We start from the raw sequence: 24,067 nt of genomic DNA on the forward strand, positions 1-24,067 counted from the left end.
AACAACAGCCAGGACCACACTATTATCACAAGCACCACCACCACAAAACAGCTGCCACAGTGCCACCACAACTCCGCCTCCTGCAAATCCTCCACACCCAATTGGCTCCCATTGTACTGTTTCAATTATAGATAAACAATTTTACTTTTACCTGCGATGAGATTAAGCGAGCGGCCGTCTATTCAATAACACACAACACGATTATTTTCCTAGCCACTAACTGTTTATTACTGTTGTTTTTGACAACTGAAAAGCGCGCACAACGCACAACACTTACATAAATGCAGATAGCATGCTACATGTAGGGCGATCTTTATACCAATTATAGTTTTATTCAATACATAATTTGCCTTTCAGCTGGCAGTGTTTTTAATCAATCTGTATACACACAAATGGTCCAAAAGCAGGTTTTAAACAATGTGGTAGATTTGAATTTCAATAACATGGGAATAAGTAAAAAAACGGAATAGGCACACAGGTTTTAATTTCTTTTATTTCTACCATGTAACACAAGCCACCGTCCTTTTTTCGATTCTCGGTCTACTGATGTCCGCTGGCATTTGTCGTCGTCACGTGTATATTCTGGACCAGACGCTGTCCCCAATACTCCTCCAAATTAAATGGCTTGAAATTTTTCAATTGATTATCAGATTCGTTGCGGTAAACAGGTGTGCCCTGCTCATAAACCTGTCGAAATATTAGAAGAAATGTTTGCAAAGCAAGATGAGCAACCGAATTTATTAAAAGTAGCTCCGGCGGGCAGAAGCTTTAATCCATTGTCAAAATTTAGTATTCCATATAATCTTCTGCTTTGATTTACGCTTACCTTGTTCCAGGCCTCCCTTATGTACCGAATCAATTCGTCATGCTGGGAAATGGGCACATTTTGTGATGGCGGTACCGCCGCTGCATATATTGCATTACTGTTGTGTGCCCCCGTACTCATGCCCACGGATGGAGAGTTGTTAATGCTATGATTGGAATATTGTGTTGCATTTGTTGATCCTGCTGTCGATGATGTGGAATTTGCATTGTTGTTGTGGTGATGGTGATAATTGTTGTGCCCACTGCCTTGGCGGCGTATATATGGGTAGCGTCTGTGAAAGAAAACAGTAAAAAACATACATACATACAAATGTATATACCTATGTGGCTATGTATGTAAACAGTTTTTGCCGTCAAACACACACGTCAAAATTTCCCCGTTTATCACAATAGCACACTTAGTTTTGCATCACGCAGTTATTCGTTCCATTTAACTTTACCCATTATTACGTTCCATTTTGTGGGATCTTTCTTTCAATTAGTCTCCGTCAAATATTCTTGTTTATTTGCGAAAACGTATTTATATGAATTTTTCAATGCTTTGTGATTTAGATTATTTCAATGTTTACATTTGCTCATTTGCTACTTGGAAACTACACATTTTCTACACAATGGGAGGAAAAAGAGGGTATGGACAACGGGCAAAACGGCCAGGAAAATGCAACGCATGAAAGGTAAAAACACCCCTTTTTCATAATATACCTTGGTACAAAAAGGCGATTTTGTCTTCAAGGCATATTGTTGGTCAAAACACGGCGAGGTGAGGTTTGTGCTACCCTTGCAATTTACCTGGGCTGCTTTTGCCAGTTGTGCATAACCTTATTTATATCCCATTTAAAATGAAGACTCATTTTTTCGTTGCATTTCCATTTCATTATCAAAATATACCGTGAATATACTGACGAAGAGCCGAATTTCGACCACTTACACCCCCTTTTTCTAAACAGGACAGCAAGAAGGGTGCACATCCATACTATCCTTAATTTTTACTTAAAAAAGACCAAGATCACTTAAACTGCGTTAAAATTCTTTAAGATTCATCGTTTTCGTGGAGTGTAGTTTTAAACTATTAATTTGTAATCGAATCGTTCTGTTATTATGTTATTCCTCAATTTTTATATACTAAGGAACATAGGGGATAGAATATTCCATACTCATGTTTTTTAATTTTTGATCTCCCAAATCGTACTTCCGTGCATCACTTATTTTACTTTTTCCATTAACTTTCAAACATTACGACTTTGGAGCGCAGCTCTACCGATTATGGCGAACTGCTTTCTTCGAATCGGTTATTGGCTCTCTTCGAATCGGTAGTGGCTCTCTATTTTCGGGTACGTTGTGAAACATACATTCCATACACATTTACATTCCATTCATACTAACGTTTCCTTATTTTAGACAATCAAATAAAAAAGGTATTTTTTAAATTTGCTGGATCCGGCATCTACGATCGCGTGCATCGCGCCAGCAGCTGGGACCAAGAGGGTCCTGACATAGCGACCGCGCCAGGTATTATTATTATTTATTCATTTACATTATTTAAGTCTTTCCTTAATTTTAGTAGGTCCCCCTCCGATGGCTAGGAATACTTCTTGGGTGCTCGCGAACAACGTTATGCCCACCATCGTTTACCAGGGGCTTCAACCCTCTAGCCATCCGGTTCTTATGAGCGAGAGTGACCAACTGATATCGCGAAGTCCCCGCTGAACTGTGACCGCGCCCCTGCTCCTGGACTGTGACAGCCATGATGCCGCTGAGTCGACAATCTGGCGTCCCGTCCGATGCAGCAGGGACCTGTGATGGACGGCGGAATTGTTGGTTCACGACCACGGGAAATAATATCGGCAACTGCCCATACATACGCCACCGTATCAAACACTGGGCTTCAGCTTCGAAAAGCGTAAGTGACTCAATACTTAATTGTGGATATATTTTAAAATATAATTTCCTTCACAGAGGACTGACCTACGCTTTGCTCCAAATCGTGTCGTATCCGAGTACTCCCCGCTAGACGGAGTCCTATCAAAGTATGCCAGCCGGACAGAATCGTATCCCAGAAGGACATAAGGGCACCCCTTGCAAAATGCGAGCCAAAAAGCCAACGTCATCCTTCGACCTGGCCATCGACAACAACGATTTTGACTATGGCAACCAAGACAGGGGCAACGCAGGCTACTAGACTCTAGATAGGTATCATTGTTGTTAGGTTTAAGGATATACGCGTCTATATATTTAGATACTAGATATTATTTCCACTTGCTTATTTATTTCTACTAAGCTAAGTTATATTGAATAAAACGATTGAAAAATTATCCTCGCTGTATCCTGTATGGGGGAAAATATCCCGAATAAGAAAAGGCGTGGCACGCCCATAACGGTTCACAAATAGGGGAGAACACTAATTATTTTTTAATGGGGAAAATGTCCTTGATCCTTGATAAGGACTCCTTTAAATCAGGGAAATTTTTTCCATCACAGGAAGCCATCGCACGCCTAGATCTATATATCTGGAGAAAATATCCTTGATCCTTGAAATGGACTTTATAAAATCAGGGACATTTTTCCGAACACAGGAAGCCGTCGCACGCCCAAATCGGCCCACAAACAACGGAGAAAACAAAACGGGCCTATAGCTGGCTTTAAAAATGTAGTTCAAGAAATCGCATATAGGGGCGCCACCGTACAAAAGAAAAAACTCGCGTGAAATGACCAAAATCTGGATGGGATACCAGGCGAACAGAAATCAGCAGCAAGCAACTGTAACAATTTCAAAAAAATGGTGCATACTTTTGGGGGAACAAAATTTTTTTAAAAAAAAATTCAGTTACCTTCTGCTGATTTCTGTTGGCCTGGTGTCCCATCCAGTTTTTGCCCATTTTTGCTTTGTTTTCTCCGTTATTTGTGGGCCGATTTGGGCGTGCGACGGCTTCCTGTGCTCGGAAAAATGTCCCTGATTTTATGAAGTCCTTTTCAAGGACCAAGGATATCAAGGATAAATAATACCCATTTTCTCCGTTATTTATGGGCCGATCTGGGCGTGCGACGGCTTCCTGTGTTCGGAAAAATGTCCCTGATTTTATGAAGTCCCTTTCAAGGACCAAGGATCAGACATATATATATCTTGTTTGCTCCCTTATTTGTGAACCGATCGGGAAGGGCGACGGCTTCCAGTGTTCGGAATAAAATCCCTGATCTGATGGAGTCCTTATCTAGGATAAAGGATCAAGGGTATTTTCAACAGACATATATATCTAGTTTAGTCCGTTATTTGAGGCCCTATCGGGACGTCGACGGCTTCCTGAGTTCGGAAAATTGTCCCTGATTTTATGAAGTCCTCTTCAAGGACAAAGGATATGAAGGATCAAAAATATTAATTTTCTCCACTTTTTATGGGCCGATCTGGGCGTGCGACGGCGTCCTGTGTTCGGAAAAATGTCCCGGATCTGATGGAGTCCTTATCAAGGACCAAGGGTCCTGTGGGCCGATTTAGGCGTGCGATGGCTTCCTGTGATGGAACAAATGTCCCTGATTTAAAGGAGTATTTATCAAGGATCAAGGACATTTTCCCCAGTCCAAAATATTTAGTTTCTCCGCTATTTGTTTGTAATCGGCATAGTTTCACCGGTGCAGGATACAGCAATGATGATATTTTGATTTATTTATCATAACTTAGCTCAGTACAAATAAATAAGCAAGTGGAAAACATTTGTATCCATATAGATGCGTATGTATATCCTTAAACCTGAAAACAACGATGTCTATCTAGAGTCTAGTAGCCTGCGTAGCCCTTGCCTTGGTTGCCATAGTCAAAATCGTTGTTGTCGATGGCCAGGTCGAAGGATGACGTTGGCTTTTTGGCTCGCTTCTGTCCTTCTGGGATCCGGAGCGGGGAGAAATCGGATACGACTCGATTTGGGGCAAAGTGTAGGGTAAATCAGTCCTCTGTGAAGGAAGTTTTAAATTTTAAAATATATCCACAATTAAGTACTGAGTCACTTACGCTTTTCGAAGCTGAAGCCCAGTGTTTGATACGGTGGCGTATGTATGGGCGGTTGCCGATATTATTTCCCGTGGTCGTGAACCAACAATTCCGCCGTCCATCACTGGTCCCTGCTGCCTCGGACGGGACGCCAGATTGTCGACTCAGCGGCATCATGGCTGTCACAGTCCAGGAGCTGGTGCGTGGTCACAGTTCAGCGGGGACTTCGCGATATCAGTTGGTCACTCTCGCTCATTAGAACCGGAAGACTAGAAGGATGAAGCCCCTGGTAAACGAAGTATTCCTGGCCATCGGAGGGGCGACCCACTAAAATTCAAGAAAGACTTAAATAATGTAAACTAATAAATAATAACTTTAACTGGCGGGGTAAGGTCAATATGGCTAAAGAGTGTCTCGGCCAATAGAGCTGTAGGCAATACAAAATTGTTTACGTATGCACTTAGTCCAACACTTCTCAAAGTTTGTAACACCTTCAATAAAATGGGACTTGTCCAGGTCCTTAAAATAGGAGTTTTTTCATAAGTTATATATGAACCAGCTAAGTCCGCTGTTAGTTAAAAAAAACCTTGGTAAATGTTCTATGCCTATGATAAAAAAATCGCGATCTGTCTTGAGTCAAGTCTAGTACCCGGACCAACAAACAAACCAATTTTTGTTTGTCACAATTTAGATTTACTCTTGAACATATATCAATAATTAATACAAATAAATATTATCAACGAAGATTATCAAACAAAATTTTAATTCATTTATTATTTTGTGATTTTAGTAACATAACCTAACTTCGGTCCCTGATTATATTAATTTAAATAATGTTGGTGTTACAAATCGATTTTTATTAGATAACCTTGCATGATATTTATTCCTTCAGGATATGAATAATTTTTGTGAAGAATATTTTTTTTTCGGGGTATTCTATTATCAAGTTTTGAATTATTTCCATTAGCTTGCTGTTCATATCGGACTGTTTTTGGGAAAGCTGATCAACAGTCATCTCCGAACGAACGATTCTTTGGTGTGACTTCATCAGTTTAAGCCTTCGATAAGCCTTAGCACGAGTCTGTTTCCGAATAATTTGCTCTAAATTGGCATGCTTTGACAAATGAGCATTCTCTATTTGAGTTCTGATCTTGATATCATCTTCATTAATGTTATTCAGGTCTGATTGTATTCTTCTTAACATGAAAATCATGCGCTCAATCTTATTGACATCTTCTATTAAACGAGTTTCTGTTAGAAATTCTATTTCATTATGTATTAGAACTGCTCTATTGTTAACCTCATCAAGTCGTACTTGAGTTTGAGAGGCGGTTTGAAGTTTTAATATTTTTTCCCTTACATGTTCCTTAATAGTTGCATTAACAAAAATTTGTTCACGGTGCATAACACAATGTTCTAAGTCTTGAACCAGTCTTTCCTGTGCCCGCTTCAGTTGGCTATATCTTATATTCATACGATGAATTTCAGTTTTCATGGAGCCTATTTCACTATTTAATGAGCGCTCTGTCTTTGACCATTGAATTGTTTCTTCAAGTAATTTATATTTTGACTCCCAAGATAATGCCTCTCTATGTTTCTCTATCACTAAGTCTTTGTGAAGTTCAATTTCGTTTCGTAGTTCCGATATCAGCCCCTCCAACTTTAATATTCCAAGCTCGGCCTCCTGATGAGAAGTAAACGATAAATTTGTTGAAAATACTAGTAAATTTGGGAGCATAGGCATACCTTTAGTTTTTGGCTGAGCTCAGTCTGCTCGTGTTCAAACTCAGTCTCCTCCATATCATGGTGTATTCTCTTCTTGTACATTTTTTCGTTAAGCAATTCTAATTTCGATGTATATTTATGTATATACATACACAAGTCTTTAGTCTTATTTTCAGAAATTTCCAGCTCCTGATCAATTTTAAGAGACTTCTGTTTTATAATAGATAATTCTGCAAAATACAAATATTATTGCTATTAAATAAATAGTTCAGAAGAGCCAACTTCGGTGCGCCGAAGTTTTTTCAGTTAGGCAACTAATAAATGTGTAAACCATTATATCTTCTTTAAATTAACATTGAAAAACATTGGGGAAAACGACCGAACCCCTTAAGAAACTATTCAAACAGAGAAAGCGCGATGCCAAACACCGTGGCGAATGATAAATAAATATCAATTTCGAAAAGTCTTTCTATGCCACTCTAGACTTGTTATTGTAACGTTTTCGCTTTGCATAATTCAGTATAGAGAAATGAAGCAAATGTCTCAATTTGACTGTTCCCAGTCAATACATGACAACCCAATTTTTGGCATTCGACCCATTCGTGCAGTAATGTTTTACATTCCAATATAATATTTTATATTAATTTTAATTGAGAGATGGCTTTCAGATTGGCGCATACAAGTAAAGAACAAAATGAAAGCATGTTACTTTCACCCTCAACAAAAAACGCTGTCCTTTTTTGGTACTGAACCATATACGCATCCCGCCAGCTTACGAAAGCTCACAGAAACAGAGTTTGTTGAGAACGGCCATAATGACAATCCGACCTGGGTCATAAATAAAAAAGGCCGTGATCGCTTTTAGAAAAATAAATATAAAAAACTTTAGCCGATACATATGTATATACGCGATACCCAACATTTCCATGATTTCGTCGATCTTAGGAAAGGCCTAGCATTGTACGAACCTAGATATAAAGTCAGAACGATATAGTGAAAAACAGAAGCGTCAAGACGCTACACGCAATCTTAACGTACAAATCGATCGCAAAAATAAAAAAAGGACCACAAACGGTGTCTCATTTGGGCTATATAAAGAAAAAAAATTTAAAATGAGTTCGGTCCCCTGCTCCTAATTCATTTGTTTACACCTACCATTTTTGAATGGTAGGTGAACGAAAGTCCAGAAAGGTATGATAAGGTTATACACATCTGGCAGCCCTCCAATGCAATCGAAAAACTTTGGTATCGCGATGATTTCCAAGTCACGAAAAGATAAAACGCAGCCATTGTCGAACAGACCAAAAAGCGTACTTAAGCTTTTCTTTCAAAGTTTTCCTACTCAGTCCATATATCTCAACTAGCAACAATCACATCAATTACGCTTCCGAGATAAGCACGGACGATTAAGCACGTAGCCCGAATCATGTCAAAGATACGTACTGCATTTGAGCAACGGGACCATTGTTCGGCACTATTCCAAGACGACGCACAAGCATTCGACCGAGACTTGACTGACCTATGTATGCACAAAATAACAAAGCTGTTATGCTCTAGTCGTAGAGCAACCGCGATTCTCAATCGCTCCAGATGCCCAGTAAAAAACACTGCCCTTCGGTTCCCGCAAGCTTGTCACATAATGTACCAAATTTGATCTCAATCGGTGGAGAAGTTTTCGAGGATTTACGAACCAACATAACATTTTTTTATATTTTATAGTATACGGGTATAAGTACCATTTTGACTTACGTTTGCGAGTGACTTGAATTTCATTAAGCTGGTCGTTTCTTTTTTGCGACAAATTAACAAAATGATTCTGCAGCATTATCCAAAATTGTTGGTGCTCACGGATTTGCAGTTCACCAGCGTGAATTGATTTTTCAATTTGTTTTATCTGGAGTTGGTAAAGTTTGTTTAAAGAAAGAAAGTTTTTAGCATTTAAATACTATATTACCTTTAGTTCAGTAGGGCTACCAGAGGCTTCACCAAATAACTTTTGCATGTTTTCTATTTTGTTGCTGACCCTTTCAAATAATTTCATTTTAACTTCAATTTTAGAGTGCATTTTTTTTAGCTCTGTCTCAAGAGTGCTGGATTTAAACTCAGATTGGTTTAGACTTTGTGTAATTAGATCATTTTGGGTTTTAGTTTTTAAAACTGAACTTCTTAGTTTTTCCACGTCGAGCATAGAGGACGCCAATTGACTCTGTACCTTTGAAAATGATAAATCAATATTTCGACGACGTTCTTGAGACTTATTTAATAATTTCAATCTATAAGCAGTAGCCTTATCCGCTACAAGTTGGTCTTGCGCCAACTTTAATATTGCTTCCTCAGTTCGAAATTTTTTTTGGTGGTACTTCTCCAAGGAATAGTCAAGTTTCCGAATTTCCGAGAATAATCTGTTGCCATCACGAATTGCTTCTTGTAGATCGGCTTCAGTACTTCCTAAGAAGTCTGGTAGCTCATCCAGCTTAGCTTGTAACCGAAAAAGCGTTTCGTTTTCTTGTTGACCTGAAATAATTTGTTGTTAGATATGAAAATATTTTCATTTAATTTAAATTCGAATTTAAAACTCCGAACAAAACTAGATTGTTGCCCATTTTTAGCTCGTGCTGGTTTTGTACACCGGCACCGACGGACAATTCTACTAGAGGTTTCGTAAAAGGATAATAAAGGGATTAACACTAATAAAATCTTAAATTATGGTTATACAGATCTGAAATTCAAAGACCTTTTCAACGGTAGCACATTCTATGAGTAAAAGTGTATTAGCAGTGCATTAAACCAAATATCTAGTCTTAGTACTAAAGCAATCCGTCAGTTTGAATTAATATCAGACAATTAAAAAACATTACATATTAAAGCGGAAATTAAAATGAACTTACAGTCACGTTGCAAAGAGCTCATATCGTCGGCTAACCTTTGCTTAAATGATTCAAGTTTTCTATTTAGATCCATTTCCTTTCCAATTTGTTTCTTAATTGCTTCAATGCCGGCCAGATTTAGCTTTATTGACTCTTTGTGTTTTCTAGTGTTAAATTTTAAATTAAGCTTTTGTAATTAAATTAGTTATTTTATCCTTACCTCATATTGTCCTGAACTTGAAATAATATTTTATCTCGAAGTTGTATAGCTATAATAACTTCGCTCCAAGCTTGAGAAAGGCGCTTATGCTCATTTTGTAATACCTCTAGATCAGTATTGGCATCAGCTATACTCATATTTAAAATGCTTACTATATCCTTCATTGCTGTTTCCTCTTCACAAATGGACTGTAGCTCACTTTCTCTTTTTTTAACTTCCATATCTAACCGATAAAATAGAATGTCGGATTTGCGTTTCTCCTGAGATAGCTGTCTTTGTAGTTGAGCATCTCTGCTAACAATACGTTTTGCATTTTTCACTTCATCTTCTACATCAAAGGCCCATTTTTTAATATTACTACCCAAACATTGCAGATCTTCCAGTTCCACCATCCGTTCATGATATAGTGCTTTTTGAGATCTGGTTAGTTTTTCTTTTTCTTCGTAATTTTTCTTAGCTGTGTTCACTCCAAGTTCTGCCACTTGACGGCTCTGTACGTGTCTATCGATTTCAGCAGATATTTCTTGAATCTGTTCTTCTTGGAAACCCATTTTTTGCTGCATATCATATAATGTAAGGCCCTGCTCTTCCCGTCGTTTCTCCTTTGCCTTAACTTGGTACTTAATTTCGGCAATTTCATTTTCTAACTTTTGCTTAGTACGTAACAGGTGATCTTTTAACGATCGCTGAAACTTGTACAGAAGCGGATGATTCGGAGGAAGTATAGCCAATTGTTCCGGTTCAGGAGCCCGATGAGGTTCCATTTCCGAAACATTGGCAAAGTCGCACGAATCCAAGTCATCAGTGTCCGACATTTTTTTGCAATTGTTATGTTATTTTGAGAAAAATATATTCGTATGTAAAATATTTGAAATGATATTTTGTCACTCACAAAATGTTTGGCAAATATAACAAAAAATATATCGAGCCTACGTTGCTAAGGTTTTTAGGACTGTGGGGTTGGTTTGTAATCGTCGGAGCAATCGATAAAACATTTGTATTTCTAATTTTCCAGCGGCGAATCGGTATAATTGTATTAATATATATAAAATTATATAATATAAACTCGTACATAAGTATCAGATAATATACATCTATCACTTTTTTATTTGAGATAAATAATTTTACTACAGTACATATATAATATTATATTATATATGCATATCCATATACTGAGTTGGTATAAGACAATTTTTTCTTTAGAAATAATACCAGAATTTTTTAATTGTATCAGTTTTTAACGGTAAAATGAAATTTGGGAAGTAACGGAATTTTACGGTAAATGCGGCATTATAAGATTTGGTCAAAGATTTGGCTACACACCCTAGCCGTTTATCCATAGATTTTTACAAACGATACCTAAAACGACGCCTAATTAATGTATCTATCTAACCTAAAAAAGTAAGCCCAAGATATATTTAAAAAAATATACCGCAGACGGCAATTGGTGTGGGTCCGATTTATAGCTGAATTTATCAGGATTTTCCGAATTGCAAAGTTCAATACAACCAGATAGATACTTAAGTTATTTGAAACGAAGAAGCACAACTCTGAAAACAACATTAAAAATACCTAACAAATTTTGTAATATAAAACAACATCAAAAGTTGTAAAACCCCAAATCTAACAGAAAAGGTCGCTTTGGGTCAAAACCTAAATATGGTGTTCAAATAGACAAAACTTATTCTTGAAACATTCAAATATTTATTAAAAGGCTTTTTCGGAACTGAATACAGTTCAAACGTTTGTATACGCATACGCATACACATAGCACAAGATAGTGGATAATCAACATTATATATAAAATTCCAATAAATGTATTACTACAAACAACCTTTCGTTGCTTTGGTTGCTGCCTTTCATAAACATTTCTATTACATATAGTTAATATTTGAAAATGCATTTTTCTTATTGTTCACTATTTAAATTGATTTTATCAACGTTAAGACTCTTAGACATAAACGTTAGAATGTCCGTTGCCTCTTCAATTTTTTTGGACGTTGGTTTGCCGGCACCGTGGCCGGCTTTTGTATAAACCCGCAATAATAGAGGATTATTTTGAAATTTGGAATTGCGTACAGCTTCTTGCAATGCGGCAGTAAATTTGAATGAATGCAAGGGACTGACACGATCATCGTGGTCGGCCGTCAAAATCAAAGTTGACGGATACTCCTTTTCGTTACTACCGGGTGTGTGTACATTATGTAGTGGAGAAAACTTGTAAAGATTTTCGAAGTGATCCTTTTCAGATGGATTTCCATAATCTGAGCACCATGCATGTCCAATGGTGAATTTATGAAACCGTAACATATCCATTACTCTGTTGAAGAGTTAAGAGTGTGTAAGTATAATTATTATAAACAAACAACGTATCTATATACGTCTTCGACGCTTAAAGTATATGATATTATATTATGTTCTTGTCCATCCAAGCGGATATAACCATGTATGTACATAAATACATGTGCCCAACTTAATTAACAGAATCCAGAACAATTAATGAATCCTATTCAGTTGAACGGCACTGTATTTACATGTTATACAGTCCCACTTCTATACTGCCTGCAGCACTACAAAATGGTATATGAACAAATTCTGAGTAGTAACCGTTTTGCATAGAAAGCCCAAGCGGATAGACGTACATGGTGATATCGACTTGCTTTCGAATAATTTTTATATATGCATTCAATAAATGCAAAAGCAAATAATTTGTATTGCACGTAAAACTATATACGAACCCAACTTGCGCTACAGCAGCTCCGAACAAATCAGGACGTTGATTAATACAAGTTCCAACAAGGAGACCTCCGTTCGAACCACCTTGAATAACTAAACGGTCTTTCGACGTGTAATTATTATCAATTAAATACTCAGCTGATGCTTGGAAGTCGTCGAACACATTTTGCTTATTAAACAAACGACCATCATTATGCCATTTTTCGCCGTATTCTCCACCGCCACGTAAGTTTGGATAAGCCAACACGCCATCAAAGGTATCTATAAACATAAGTCTGTACGATTGGTTAGATATAATCTCAATAATGCATCAGCTTTTTAATATACATACCCAGTGAGCCCAAAACATGGAAGCATACTAATATTAAAGCCTCCATAACCGTAGAGAAGGCAAGGTCGGGGCTCAATAGTATCTCGTTTCATACGAATTATAAACATTGGTATCTTAGTACCGTCTTTACTTTTATAAAATATCTGTTCGACAATGTAGTTTTCTCGACAGAAACCTTCCAAGTTGAGTTTGATTTCGCGAAACACTTTTGGCATGATCTCTGGGGTCTTAAAATCATATTGATAAATACATCCAGGACTCAAAAAGGAAGAAAAGTTATAAAAAATCTCTGAATACTTCTTCTCGCCTGAAGTTCCTACAATGGTACCGATATCTAAGTCGAATACACGCAATAGTTTTCCAGTTCGAAGACAATTGGCTTGCAAAACGGTCTAAAACAAAAATGAATCGATTATTTCTAATATTAATTTTTTGGGCATAGTTCGTTTACTTTTACGTCTCTTATATAGCATACTAGAAGCTTGTCTTCGTCCACGCACCTAACCCAGTCTAACACATCAGTCTTGTGCTCCTAAAATACCAATTTTTGTGAGTTAAATGTTGTTTTAGCCTAAGCTAATGAAGTACTTACTGCTATTAGAGTTTTCCAATTGCTTTCCTCTGGTTTCTCGAAGTCAATAATTATAACTTGATAATTGGGTGCCAATTTATTTGTACGAAAATATACCTTTGACCCTTCGTTGGTAACATACTAAAAAGCAGATATAAGTAAAAAAACATGAAACAAAATACATAAGCGTGTTTTACATATGTATGTACATAGGTAATAATATATATAATATAATTAAATAAATATTTGTGTTTTTTCTCTATAAGATTCTGTCAAATTTCAGCGCAATTTACCCATAGTTTTCTTTTGACAGCTGATTTTTGTTGAACTGTTTATCGTATCGTCTGGAAAAAAACGATTTTCGTTCTCTCATACAGCATTATTTTTTAAAGGCATCCTAACCCTCGGACATTTATCTATTCCCAAACGTCAAGAGATGGCTCATTAATAAACAATTGAGCTCGCGCAAGGAGATAATCGATGCCGCGAAGGAGCATATAACAAAAAATTGGAAAATCACTGGAATAAGTGTGCTCCCTAAAAGTGTGTTCCATTAACAAAAAAAAAAGACAAAACCATATTTTTCATACCTAAGTTGTCTGAAACTTTTTGTTTATAGTTTCTTTTGTCATATTGGTCATTCATAAAAAACATAACTCATTTGCCCTCGGGTCGTCTTAGTGTTGTGTTCCCTTTCAAATCTGTTCAGGAATGTCATACTTTAAAGCACTTCATAGTACTTGAAGCACTCTCTCATTTTCTAGGTCAAGACCTACAATTCCGCATTATTTCACACATACCTACATACCACATACCTACAAATACATACATAACACATACCCTTTTGCTTAAAAATCATTAGCTAAGGATATTTACGTGGACGACTAAGCTGGAGAAGACTCACCAGAAGATCTGTAGGTGTTAATTAGTTAGTTTCTTTGGATTCACATTGATCAAATAATCATCTGTTTTTTTTTTGCAGCCATTAAAATCCAAGTCACTGGGAAAGGAAAATGCAAGTGGATGGAGATACTGCGCAAGAACTCAAACAACAATGAGTACACGCGTAGTCTGTTCTACACCAGCAAGGAGATATACGAGCACAGCGAGACGCCTCTGCCGGACTTTGAGCCGCGCGGCCTGGAGCTCTCCGCCGGCGAGCATACGTTCATCTTCAAGGTGGCCCTGGGCCGGCAGCTGCCCTCCAGCTTCAAGGGCAGCTACGGCAGCATCAAGTACAAGATGCAAGCCACTGGGAATCCGAACTAAGGGAATAACTGATCGGATATTCCAGGTACCATCACGATGTCCTTCCTTCGTCTGAGTACCTGAAGGATCACCATCCTTCCATTTCCTTCCTTCCCTTTCTCTGTGCTTAATATAGTGCTTAATATAGTGATTATTAATATTGATGCAAGCCACTGGGAATCCGAACTGGGGGAGTATTTGCTCGGATATCCCGGTACCATCACGATCGCCTTTCTTTATTTGAAGAGCCGCCTTCCCTCCCCAAAAGTCATTCTTTGAGTTCGTGTGTCCAAAAAGTAACAAACAAATTTTTAACTTGAAACCAATTTTTTTTTTGTACACTGAATTACTGAATTTTTGTTTTCCGGAAATAAAAACTTAAATTTTGGATGCTCCTCACTCGAGGCCTGGCGAAACCAAAATAGAATGTGTTCAAATATTCCATGGATGATTTATGACTGGATAGTGTTATCATTTGTCTTACGAAAAAATTAAACCCTTTTTACATCCATACCGAAAAGGAAAGCCTGTTTTGTGATTGCTAAAGATCCCTTTTCCACATAATGCTAAGTTGCTCCATTGCTCATGCCAAGCAGCAATCTCTGTGATAAGTGATTGGGATGTATAGACGTAATCTAGTAACTTAATATGCTTAAGAATAACAAAATTTCACTTACATCATAGTCCGCTTCAAATTTTTCCACAATTTTTTTAATATTCAGTTTTGAATTAATTTCTTTACCAGGTTCAAGGTCTGCGTAGTACACAATGTTGTCTCGACAATCCTTAACGATAGCCAGTATTAAATATAGTCCACAATCAGATACTACAGATTGACTAAAACAAAAGAAAATTGCAGGGTTAATTATCTGCATACTTATGTATAAATATAAGAATTGATTGCAAAACTTGCAGATAGCTAGTTAAAAGCAAAAAAAAAACCCTAGCATCAGACCCACTTTTTCCGATATCATACTTTTAGAAGTGTATTGTAAAACTTCGCACCTCCTCCTTCCGCCCACACAAAGGACGGACATCTGTGGCATTCGTAATTTTGATGATACGAGAAAACAAAATACTACTCAAGCTTTTTTCATGGTGCTGTAAGCCCCCGAACCAAAAAAACCTTTTGTATGTGTCATGCAACAGCTGTGTAATTTTATAGTACTATAGTATAGTATAGTATAGTAATTTTCTGGTTGTTTTGATCAAAATTACTTTTAGTGCCATTGTAAAAATGTAGTAAAACAAATTACCATATAAAAGAATATATACATAAATTATGCTTACATGCGCCATGAAGGTTCATCGGGAAATTCGACAACAAGAGTATCTTTATCCTGACTTTCTCCCAGTCGATGATAGTACAGTTTTTGATTTTCATTTTGTTTTGTCTCAGAGCCATCAGTTTTTCCATCTTGCTCAGAATATCTCTATAATAAAATTATTTTTTTATTAATAACACAATAAAAATCACAAATTATTTTAAATGAGTTGTTTTTAAAGCAAACAAGTGTTTTCAGAAATAAAATTATTTTAGAAAGCGAATGATTAAAACCTACGGAAGGTTGTTCAAACCTGCTGCCCTCTGACCCCACTCAAAACGGAATCCAATGCTCAACCAATGAGATTATGGTCTCGGTCTCTTTATGCATTCGTTCACGTGAGACACGTCGTTGATCAAAGTTGGCAGAAAGTTGCTTTTGCAAATGTGTGTGTGTGGGTGTCGTAGAATTTAATTAAGCTTAACGACAAAGAGTGTGACAATTTTTCGGGCCTTAAAACGGGAACCTTCCCTTAATGTTTCTTGCAATGTAAATTCCATATATCACGTAACAATGTAAAGCACGTAAAGACTATTACTTACACAATAAAAAAATCCCTTATTATCTTTGGTCCATGATATTTCGGAAAACTTAACCTTGTTAAGTATTTCATTCAGGTCTTTACCAGTCTCGGTATTTCGTATAAGAATCTTAATCCAATCGGACCCACTTTCACTTAATCCATATGCCATATAGCTGCCGTCATCTGAAAATGACTTTTGAGCCAAGGCAATTGTACCATCATCAGATAATTTGTTAGGATCGAGGAATTCTTTGCTATCTCCGTTCAAAGATGTTTGTTGATACATAACGCTCTGATTTTGCAGACCGGTGTTCATAAAATAATAATAATAACTTCCATATCGCATGGGGCAGCCATATTTGGCATAGTTCCATAGTTTAGTGAGTTTAGAGTTTATTTTTTTCCACTCGTTGCAATTTTCGAGGAACGGCCGACTTATATCATTTTGAGACTTGACAAACTGTTGCGTTTCTGTTGAATCCGGATCCTCAAGCCATCGGTATACATCTTTTATCTTACTGCCATGGAAGTTATCTTCAACAGTTTCATCCCTCCGAGCAGTTGGATATAGATTAGGATCTATTCCCTTTTTTGATACAGCCGAAGCCTTCAGGTCAGTAGTTTTGGACATGTCTCGTAATCCTTTGTTATATATGTTCATATAAAAGTAAAAGAAAATTAATTACTCATTCCTTACAATACATACATATATACACTTTATGTCAATCATGTGCATTAAATATCAAACGAACTACTTACGAAAAAACCGGGGGTGTGAAGTTCGAGGCAAGAAATCAAGTACAAAACGCAATGACAATGCAACCTGAATATTTTTATGCATTTGCAGCTCTATTTATTTTTACTCAGTTCGATAATTAATACCGGTATTCTTTTAAGTGTTTCTTTGATTATTTGATATATTGGGTATTCCTGTAGGTGATTTTAATTAAAATTTTGTGGATCATTTAGTGCATATGTATTTCTACTTTTAATTTTATTTCATACATGCCTATTCTCAAACTATTTAGAATAAAACAAGCACATGGTTGCGATTTACAAATTTATCAACAGCGTTTCGGTCAAGCCGTTAAACTAAAAAAGAGTCAAATCTGATTAGATGGATAATGCTAAATAATTCTAAATCGCTTTCAGGGGATTGTCCGTAAAGTTTTTACGTTCCGCAAATTTCTTAGTTATTCGCATGTTTCTTCTTCTTGATATTTAGCAGTAGTTTACACATACAACCCTAAAAAACAATCAATATCAAACAAAAATTTTACGCGCCTAGACATATTCAAATCGTTGAAGACAAAAATAAAACGAAAAAAAACCAACATACACAATACAAGAAGGAGATACCAAAAATTGGAAGGTTCCGAAATAATTCCGTTAATGTCCTCCAGGACAGATACCGCTGCATCTCTAGTATTCTTTCTGCAACCATGGCGCCGCACCAAATGGGATTAAACTGACAAATCTTTTGGAGATTGTATGGAAAGTCCAAAAGGAGCAGCAGAAATTACAGAATGAGCACCAGTAAACAACGTGAGAGATAACTCAGCAAATTGCCAATATACTTATTTTAAATTGTGGAAATTTACCAATTCAGACCATAACATTGTTATTTTTCATCAGCTGCTTTTTGACGGATGATAGATGGTAAATGGTGGCAATGTGTTTCACACCTGTCAAAAAATCCCACCGATCCCCCGGGACGTGCTGAAAGTGCAGAGCCTATAAACCAAAATTCCCGCGTTCTCATTAATGTAGTTGTTTCCACACAATGTATTGCAATGGCAATATCGAGAACATTTACTTAAAGCAAGTTTGTACATACGTACTCAGTAAATATATACATATGTAAATTTATGATTTAAGATTTAATTTATTCAATATATCTAAGGTAAATGTTCGATCTACAGGACTATGCTTCTAAAATTTAAAAAAAAAAACAAAAACATAAAAACACTCGATGGACCGCGATTGCTCATGGTTCGCTTTCAATCACAGAGGATTTTAAATAAAATGTCAGAGTTAACAAACATTTTTGTACATGAGTATCGACATATTATGTAAAATGTGTTTACGCAAAAGGCAGCGCTTCAAAATAAGATTTTCGGTTTTGCCTCTTATATTTCATTTAATATGTTTTCAGATCGACCAACCAACCTTCACTCTATGGGGAAAATCACTATGATTAAAAACCTTAATAATATTACATATGCATACTTGATTATTATTAATATCTACATCGCATTCATCTTCATAGTCAGAAGCATTATCTAGAAACGCATAGACTACACATGAATGGGTCTGTAAAAGGTGTCAGTTATACTGTTATGATTGCCATAGTATATAACGACTATTTATCTATATATAGTGCAGCAGTCTTATCACAAAAATGTTGAAATTTCGCAATTCAAATGATGTGAAAACTTTCAACATTATGCAGTAAAAAATTTACGAAAAATGTTTGCCATCTGAAACGGCTCCTCACTGTTAAGTGCTGTTTTAAGTGAGTTAAAGTAGAAGACTGGATAAATTATTAAAAAGCATGTATACAAAAATTTAATTTTAATTGCACCATTCTCTAATTTCTTAAATCAGAAAAACTAATTGTTATATTTATATATGACAGCTGTCATATCAGGTGTATTGTATCCATACAAATATTCCAGTCGTTCCCCAAAGATGTGTCCTACTGTGTGACAGGGCTATAAAAACTATTATTGTTTCATTTTCGCCGTTCCAATATGATCAAGTTTTCCTAATTGCGGTATATTAAATTGCAACCCTGTAAAACATCATACTTCCGGTCACGCTTGCGGCTTGGTTCTTTCTTTCTTTTAAATCTGTCGTCGCTATAGGGTAAGTCGTCTCCATAAGTTTCGAATTTTTGGGATAAATAAATTTATTCGGTTGCCTGGCTAAGATAATTTTAAGAGATAAATACGATCGGAAGTATAATTTATTGGTTATATGTATTAGGCGATACATGTGGAATGTGTTACTCATATGTTCAGTAACATAAAGACCACATCTTATTTGCAAGCAGTTTAAAATATCACGAAAATTGTATTCAAGGTAAGTTAACATTTCCACAAGTTGTTTGGATTATTTTAGTCTGACCACCTTCAGAGTGTATGCAAATTTCTCCCTAAAATGGTATCAAAATGTATCTTCTAACTTATATTTCAGCGCTTCGGATTGTAAACTTCACAATGCCTCAAAATGAGTATATGGAACGCCACAGAAAGCTGTACGGAAGGCGTCTTGATTACGAAGAACGTAAACGTAAAAAGGAAGCTCGACTACCAAAAGAGAGGGCCCGTAAAGCACGCAAGTTACGAGGAATTAAAGCAAAGTTATTCAATAAGGAGCGACGAAATGAAAAGATCCAAATTAAGAAGAATATTCAATCACATGAGGAGAAAAAACTGAAAAAACAAGATGAAAAGGTTGAGGATGGAGCTTTACCTCATTACTTGCTTGACAGGGGAGTCCAGTCAAGTGCTAAAGTGCTTTCCAATATGATCAAGCAGAAACGCAAGGAAAAAGCTGGAAAGTGGGACGTGCCCATACCAAAAGTTCGCGCCCAGTCGGATGCTGAAGTTTTCAAGGTTCTAAAGACTGGAAAAACTAAGCGCAAAGCATGGAAGCGAATGGTTACAAAAGTCACATTTGTGGGAGAGAATTTTACTCGAAAACCACCTAAATTTGAACGTTTTATTCGACCAATGGGACTACGAATGAAAAAAGCTCATGTAACCCATCCAGAATTGAAAGCTACCTTCCATTTACCTATTATTGGTGTAAAGAAAAATCCCAGTTCGCCAATGTTTACATCGTTAGGTGTTATCACAAAAGGCACAGTTCTAGAAGTTAATATCTCTGAGCTGGGATTGGTGACACAAACTGGAAAAGTTGTGTGGGGAAAATATGCACAAGTTACAAACAACCCGGAAAATGATGGTGTTATTAATGCAGTACTTCTGGTTTAGTGGTTCAAGAAATAATTTTTTAATTTCAATTGAAATTTTCACGTTAATAAACCCATATATAGACAACAAAAGATCGTTTAATTATTTTACTTATAATAGTTTTTTTTTTTGTTTTGTTTTAAAGGTTTATATTAATTTTCCCCTTTAAATTCTTTTTTTTCAGTTTGGTGACTGGACTAAACCATGCAGATCTTTGTAAAGACCCTAACGGGCAAGACCATAACTCTTGAGGTCGAACCGTCGGATACCATCGAAAATGTCAAAGCCAAGATCCAGGACAAAGAAGGAATTCCTCCAGATCAACAGCGTTTGATCTTCGCTGGCAAGCAATTGGAAGATGGCCGAACACTGTCTGATTATAACATTCAGAAGGAGTCAACCTTGCATTTAGTACTTCGGCTTCGTGGTGGAGCCAAAAAACGCAAGAAGAAGAACTATTCCACTCCTAAGAAAATTAAGCACAAGAGGAAGAAGGTCAAGCTCGCGGTCTTGAAGTACTACAAGGTATATAGTTCTGCTGACTTGGAAAATATAAAAGAGATCTGTTCTTGGAATTCTTGAGTCTTGGTCTTGCGCTCGTTGACTCAACATTATATTAATTCTATCTTGGAATCTTATTAAATTCTATTTAATATTCAACAGGTGGATGAGAATGGAAAGATTCATCGTCTGCGCCGTGAGTGCCCTGGAGAGAACTGTGGGGCTGGAGTTTTCATGGCTGCTCACGAAGATCGTCATTATTGCGGAAAATGCAATTTGACCTTTGTCTTCAGCAAACCAGAAGAAAAGTAATTCAAATGCCAAACGGCAGATTTTGAACATGTATGTGTTTGAATTCAACAAATAAAGATTGTAATTGAGTTACATAAGTAATAACAGAAATATGTACTGTTTCTTTTTCCTTTTTTTTATCGATTAACTGCGATTGCAAATGGTTTACATAGATATAAATGATTAAATGAAACTAAAATGAACTTACAAATCGTATAAGACCAAAGAAAACCAGAATCTTGCGGGAATCCCGAGATATTTCCGTTTAGGTCGGCAAGGAGAGTTCCAACTGTAGCGCCCAAGGCAAATGGAAAATCTTCAGGTGATTACTCGAGAAAGGCCAGAAATCCAGAAGGAGCACCAGAAAATAAATCAAGAGATAACTTAGCAAAAAAAATATCAGCTTCGATTATATGATCATATGCGTGCTTGCGTTACCTCTTACGGAAAAGTCTCCTTTGTAGAGCAGGTTATGGGGGTTTTGTGGCAGCAGCTTTGTCCTTTTGTGCATAAGCCCGTCTAGCGTCCATTAAACCATGACTCTATTGGAGAGCTTGGTTTTCGATGGGCCCTCCACAGTGGATGCCTTGTGCTGTATGGTAAAATTTTCTCTATGTAGCGGCGTTGGGCGTCTTCTTCTTTTCTTTTTAAAGATTTGGTTGGTTTAAAAGGAGTTGAGTTGAGTGTTTGGATTTTTGCTGTTGTAGCGAGTACAGCTCCCACTGCATCAGCAGAGCAGTCGATCTTCTTCAACGTTTATCTGCGGGGTTAGTTATTTTATTTAAGCTAGTTGCGAACTTCGGGCATTGAAGAAGCCTTGGTAGAGCAGGCGAGTGATCATTCGATAGATCCGAAAGCGACTTAGTACTTGGTGGTGTGTGTATTGGTGCAAGAATCTGAGTCGTGGCAGTCTACACAGGCTTCGCAGACTGATCCTAGAGTACAGTAAGTCTTGGTGTACCCATTTTCCTGGAAATTCGTGCATTGCACTTAACTATTGAGTTTATGAGTTACTTCTGGTGAAACAGGAGCTGCAGTTTGTAGATTGGGTGGACTTCATTTTCCATCAGTGTTCGGACGTCTGGCTCGAGCTCGACCATAAGTTGTGGCCCATATTGCATCTGGGATTTCAGCTGAAGTGACGTTGGGTTCTATGCCTTTAAGTACCACCTGCAGGCTTTTGCCTTTCCTTTTTCCTTTCGGGTCCCGGTCTAGAAACTAGCCTAGTCGCGATTGTAGCTCAGGGACTTGGCAGCACCCTGTTCTCACGATGCCTTACCCGGGTAACGTGGATCTGTACCCTGGTTGACCTTTCTCCTTCTATGCGTTTCGTGAGATGACAAATATATGAAAACACAAAAGAAAAATGAGACTGGCGCTCACCAAACGATTATAGTGAACAGACTCAAGCACGAAAAGGAAGCGGCCCGAAAGCCTGGCCCAACCAGCTCAACAGCTGAAAATACGTGCACGGTGGAAGACGCTGGTACGAACCCGAGTGAGTCCCATCCCGAAACTGGGGTGGGTGACAAAGCACCTCTCCAAACTTACACTTGGGAAAGGCAGCTAAGCAATGTTGCGGACCTTCCTGAAAAGTGGCCAAATACACCAAATGGTCCCATACATGAAGGCTGGGCTCCCCATTTAAAGGCTTTTGACATAGCGGTAGAGATGAGGAAGAGTAGGAGACGGTGGAACACGGTCGGGCTCGCCCTTTACAACTTTAAATAACTCCAGAATAAATACAGCTATAGATTTTACCCGAACACTTTGTAGCTTATTGTCTAGAAAATATAAAGCTTTTAAATTGAAACATTTTGGTGGTATTTTTAAAAGAAATTTTGATTTTGAAAACTCGTAAAAGGAGAAATGAATTTATTCCTAGGGGTTTTGTATTTTTCTGGTATAGGTACATTAATTAGGCGTCGTTTAAGATATCGTTTGTAAAAATCGATGGATAAAATCTTGAGATACAAAGAGATTGAGATTTTTCAAAGGGTAAATATTTGGAAAAAATACCGCATAAAATTATTACATTTTAATTTGAAAGCTTAATATTTCCCAGACAGCTATAGCTAGCGCTGCAAAGTGTTTAGGTTTGATTTATAGTTAAATTGATCAGCTTTTCAGAATTGCAATTAATTAATTAATACAACCAAATTCAACCGTGCCTGCTCTGCCGAATGCCTGCTGCGTGCCTGTATTCAGCACCACGTTATCGAGCGTCGCAAAGCATTCCAAGATTGCGTGTTCCCTGGGATTGGTTCTTGGACATCCATGCGTTGAAGTCGCCGGATATGAGCGTTGGTTTTTACTACCGCTTCATTAGCATGGGACTTCACAGCTCTATCACTTGCTTGTTGCTAGAGTCCGAAATCGACTGCCCAGATGAGCAGTTGTATTGCTCGTTTATGAAGGCTACGTCAATACGGTGCTCTCTTATGGTCTGCTCCAGCAGTTGCTGTGCCTCCTCGCAAAGTGTTTGAGAGTTAATTGGATTATTTTCATCTATCCTTCATCGGTTGGTATTCGTGGTCTTTGGCCGTGACCTCATTCCCACCCTCTCCGTCTCGTTCGCATATGTGGCCTTGGTTACAGCATGTTCCGCAGAGACCGCCTGCAGTACGAGCCCACTTCTCACTGCAGGTAGTAGATTTCATCCACCAGGTGCCTCATTGAATTTGTGATGGATCTCTTTGGGATCACCATCATCTTGCACAGCGCTCTGGCCTTTTGGAAAAAGCACAATGCGGCATTGATATTTCTTTACGGGCTTCGTGCTCTTCTTGAAGCGCTGCAACATTCGAGGAGAGGAACGTGCGCTTCTTTCTACTGCTTCAGTCGGTTGCATTGGTGATAGGGCCAGCTTATTTCTTCGTCTGAAGGGATTCTCCCCATCCCAAACAAATTAATTTGTCAGCTTGTTCCTGCTGATAACTCATCTC

The 24,067-nt window shown here is 37.4% G+C and overlaps 6 protein-coding genes across 7 annotated transcripts; 3 read left to right on the forward strand and 3 right to left on the reverse strand.

The window, feature by feature from the left end:
* Positions 1–540: 540 nt before the first annotated feature.
* Positions 541–1,349, reverse strand: LOC113565718 (transcription factor MafB). Its single transcript, XM_026988659.1, has 3 exons — positions 1,266–1,349; positions 827–1,097; positions 541–687 (listed from the first exon to the last, which is right to left on the reverse strand). Exons 1-3 carry the CDS (start codon positions 1,280–1,282, stop codon positions 541–543), a joined length of 435 nt encoding a protein of 144 aa, XP_026844460.1. The 5' UTR covers positions 1,283–1,349.
* Positions 1,350–1,483: 134 nt separating this feature from the next.
* On the forward strand, positions 1,484–3,118 carry LOC113565655. Its single transcript, XM_026988310.1, has 5 exons — positions 1,484–1,499; positions 2,073–2,156; positions 2,224–2,334; positions 2,390–2,725; positions 2,782–3,118. Exons 1-4 carry the CDS (start codon positions 1,484–1,486, stop codon positions 2,530–2,532), a joined length of 354 nt encoding a protein of 117 aa, XP_026844111.1. The 3' UTR covers positions 2,533–2,725; positions 2,782–3,118.
* A 1,385-nt stretch (positions 3,119–4,503) lies between these two features.
* LOC113565686 (coiled-coil domain-containing protein 40) lies at positions 4,504–10,643 on the reverse strand. Of its 2 annotated transcripts, XM_026988477.1 has the most exons (7): positions 9,617–10,643; positions 9,418–9,560; positions 8,484–9,043; positions 8,279–8,423; positions 6,551–6,759; positions 4,826–5,131; positions 4,504–4,767 (listed from the first exon to the last, which is right to left on the reverse strand). In XM_026988477.1, the coding sequence occupies exons 1-6, from the start codon at positions 10,429–10,431 to the stop codon at positions 5,060–5,062; spliced, it is 1,944 nt and encodes a 647-aa protein (XP_026844278.1). In that variant the 5' UTR covers positions 10,432–10,643; the 3' UTR covers positions 4,504–4,767; positions 4,826–5,059. The 2 variants fall into 2 exon arrangements, with proteins under 2 accessions (XP_026844278.1, XP_026844277.1); XM_026988476.1 differs by lacking the exons at positions 4,504–4,767; positions 4,826–5,131 and adding an exon at positions 5,582–6,488.
* A 774-nt stretch (positions 10,644–11,417) lies between these two features.
* On the reverse strand, positions 11,418–17,161 carry LOC6588819 (prolyl endopeptidase). The gene is made up of 9 exons (XM_026988682.1): positions 17,110–17,161; positions 16,370–16,992; positions 15,793–15,935; positions 15,180–15,339; positions 13,276–13,395; positions 13,135–13,215; positions 12,684–13,075; positions 12,355–12,627; positions 11,418–11,936 (listed from the first exon to the last, which is right to left on the reverse strand). Exons 2-9 carry the CDS (start codon positions 16,979–16,981, stop codon positions 11,525–11,527), a joined length of 2,193 nt encoding a protein of 730 aa, XP_026844483.1. The 5' UTR covers positions 16,982–16,992; positions 17,110–17,161; the 3' UTR covers positions 11,418–11,524.
* Positions 17,162–19,203: 2,042 nt separating this feature from the next.
* LOC6589470 (ribosome biogenesis protein NSA2 homolog) lies at positions 19,204–20,422 on the forward strand. The gene is made up of 2 exons (XM_002014379.2): positions 19,204–19,218; positions 19,549–20,422. The coding sequence occupies exon 2, from the start codon at positions 19,572–19,574 to the stop codon at positions 20,349–20,351; it is 780 nt and encodes a 259-aa protein (XP_002014415.1). The 5' UTR covers positions 19,204–19,218; positions 19,549–19,571; the 3' UTR covers positions 20,352–20,422.
* An 86-nt stretch (positions 20,423–20,508) lies between these two features.
* On the forward strand, positions 20,509–21,233 carry LOC6589469 (ubiquitin-40S ribosomal protein S27a). Its single transcript, XM_002014378.2, has 2 exons — positions 20,509–20,855; positions 20,994–21,233. The coding sequence occupies exons 1-2, from the start codon at positions 20,535–20,537 to the stop codon at positions 21,141–21,143; spliced, it is 471 nt and encodes a 156-aa protein (XP_002014414.1). The 5' UTR covers positions 20,509–20,534; the 3' UTR covers positions 21,144–21,233.
* Positions 21,234–24,067: the final 2,834 nt, after the last annotated feature.

The sequence above is a fragment of the Drosophila persimilis genome, unplaced genomic scaffold (assembly GCF_003286085.1).
Source record: "Drosophila persimilis strain 14011-0111.01,24,50 unplaced genomic scaffold, DperRS2 tig00000191-arrow-pilon, whole genome shotgun sequence".
In the NCBI taxonomy this organism is placed as follows: domain Eukaryota; kingdom Metazoa; phylum Arthropoda; class Insecta; order Diptera; family Drosophilidae; genus Drosophila; species Drosophila persimilis.

Excerpts from the sequence above, each read along its gene's own strand:
- LOC113565718 (XM_026988659.1), bottom strand. Across the intron at positions 688-826 it reads TAAGGGAGGCCTGGAACAAG|GTTTATGAGCAGGGCACACC; the intron begins GTAAGCGTAAAT and ends ATATTTCGACAG.
- LOC113565655 (XM_026988310.1), top strand. Across the intron at positions 2,157-2,223 it reads TAGTGGCTCTCTATTTTCGG|ACAATCAAATAAAAAAGGTA; the intron begins GTACGTTGTGAA and ends TCCTTATTTTAG. Across the intron at positions 2,335-2,389 it reads TGACATAGCGACCGCGCCAG|GTCCCCCTCCGATGGCTAGG; the intron begins GTATTATTATTA and ends TAATTTTAGTAG.
- LOC113565686 (XM_026988476.1), bottom strand. The coding sequence starts at position 10,431 with ATGTCGGACACTGATGACTTGGATTCGTGCGACTTTGCCAATGTTTCG. Across the intron at positions 9,044-9,417 it reads GAGCTCTTTGCAACGTGACT|GTCAACAAGAAAACGAAACG; the intron begins GTAAGTTCATTT and ends AAATTATTTCAG. Across the intron at positions 8,424-8,483 it reads GTAGCCCTACTGAACTAAAG|ATAAAACAAATTGAAAAATC; the intron begins GTAATATAGTAT and ends TACCAACTCCAG.
- LOC6588819 (XM_026988682.1), bottom strand. The coding sequence starts at position 16,981 with ATGTCCAAAACTACTGACCTGAAGGCTTCGGCTGTATCAAAAAAGGGA. Across the intron at positions 15,340-15,792 it reads GATGAACCTTCATGGCGCAT|TCAATCTGTAGTATCTGATT; the intron begins GTAAGCATAATT and ends CTTTTGTTTTAG. Across the intron at positions 13,076-13,134 it reads GCTATATAAGAGACGTAAAA|ACCGTTTTGCAAGCCAATTG; the intron begins GTAAACGAACTA and ends TTTTTGTTTTAG.
- LOC6589470 (XM_002014379.2), top strand. The coding sequence starts at position 19,572 with ATGCCTCAAAATGAGTATATGGAACGCCACAGAAAGCTGTACGGAAGG.
- LOC6589469 (XM_002014378.2), top strand. The coding sequence starts at position 20,535 with ATGCAGATCTTTGTAAAGACCCTAACGGGCAAGACCATAACTCTTGAG. Across the intron at positions 20,856-20,993 it reads CGGTCTTGAAGTACTACAAG|GTGGATGAGAATGGAAAGAT; the intron begins GTATATAGTTCT and ends AATATTCAACAG.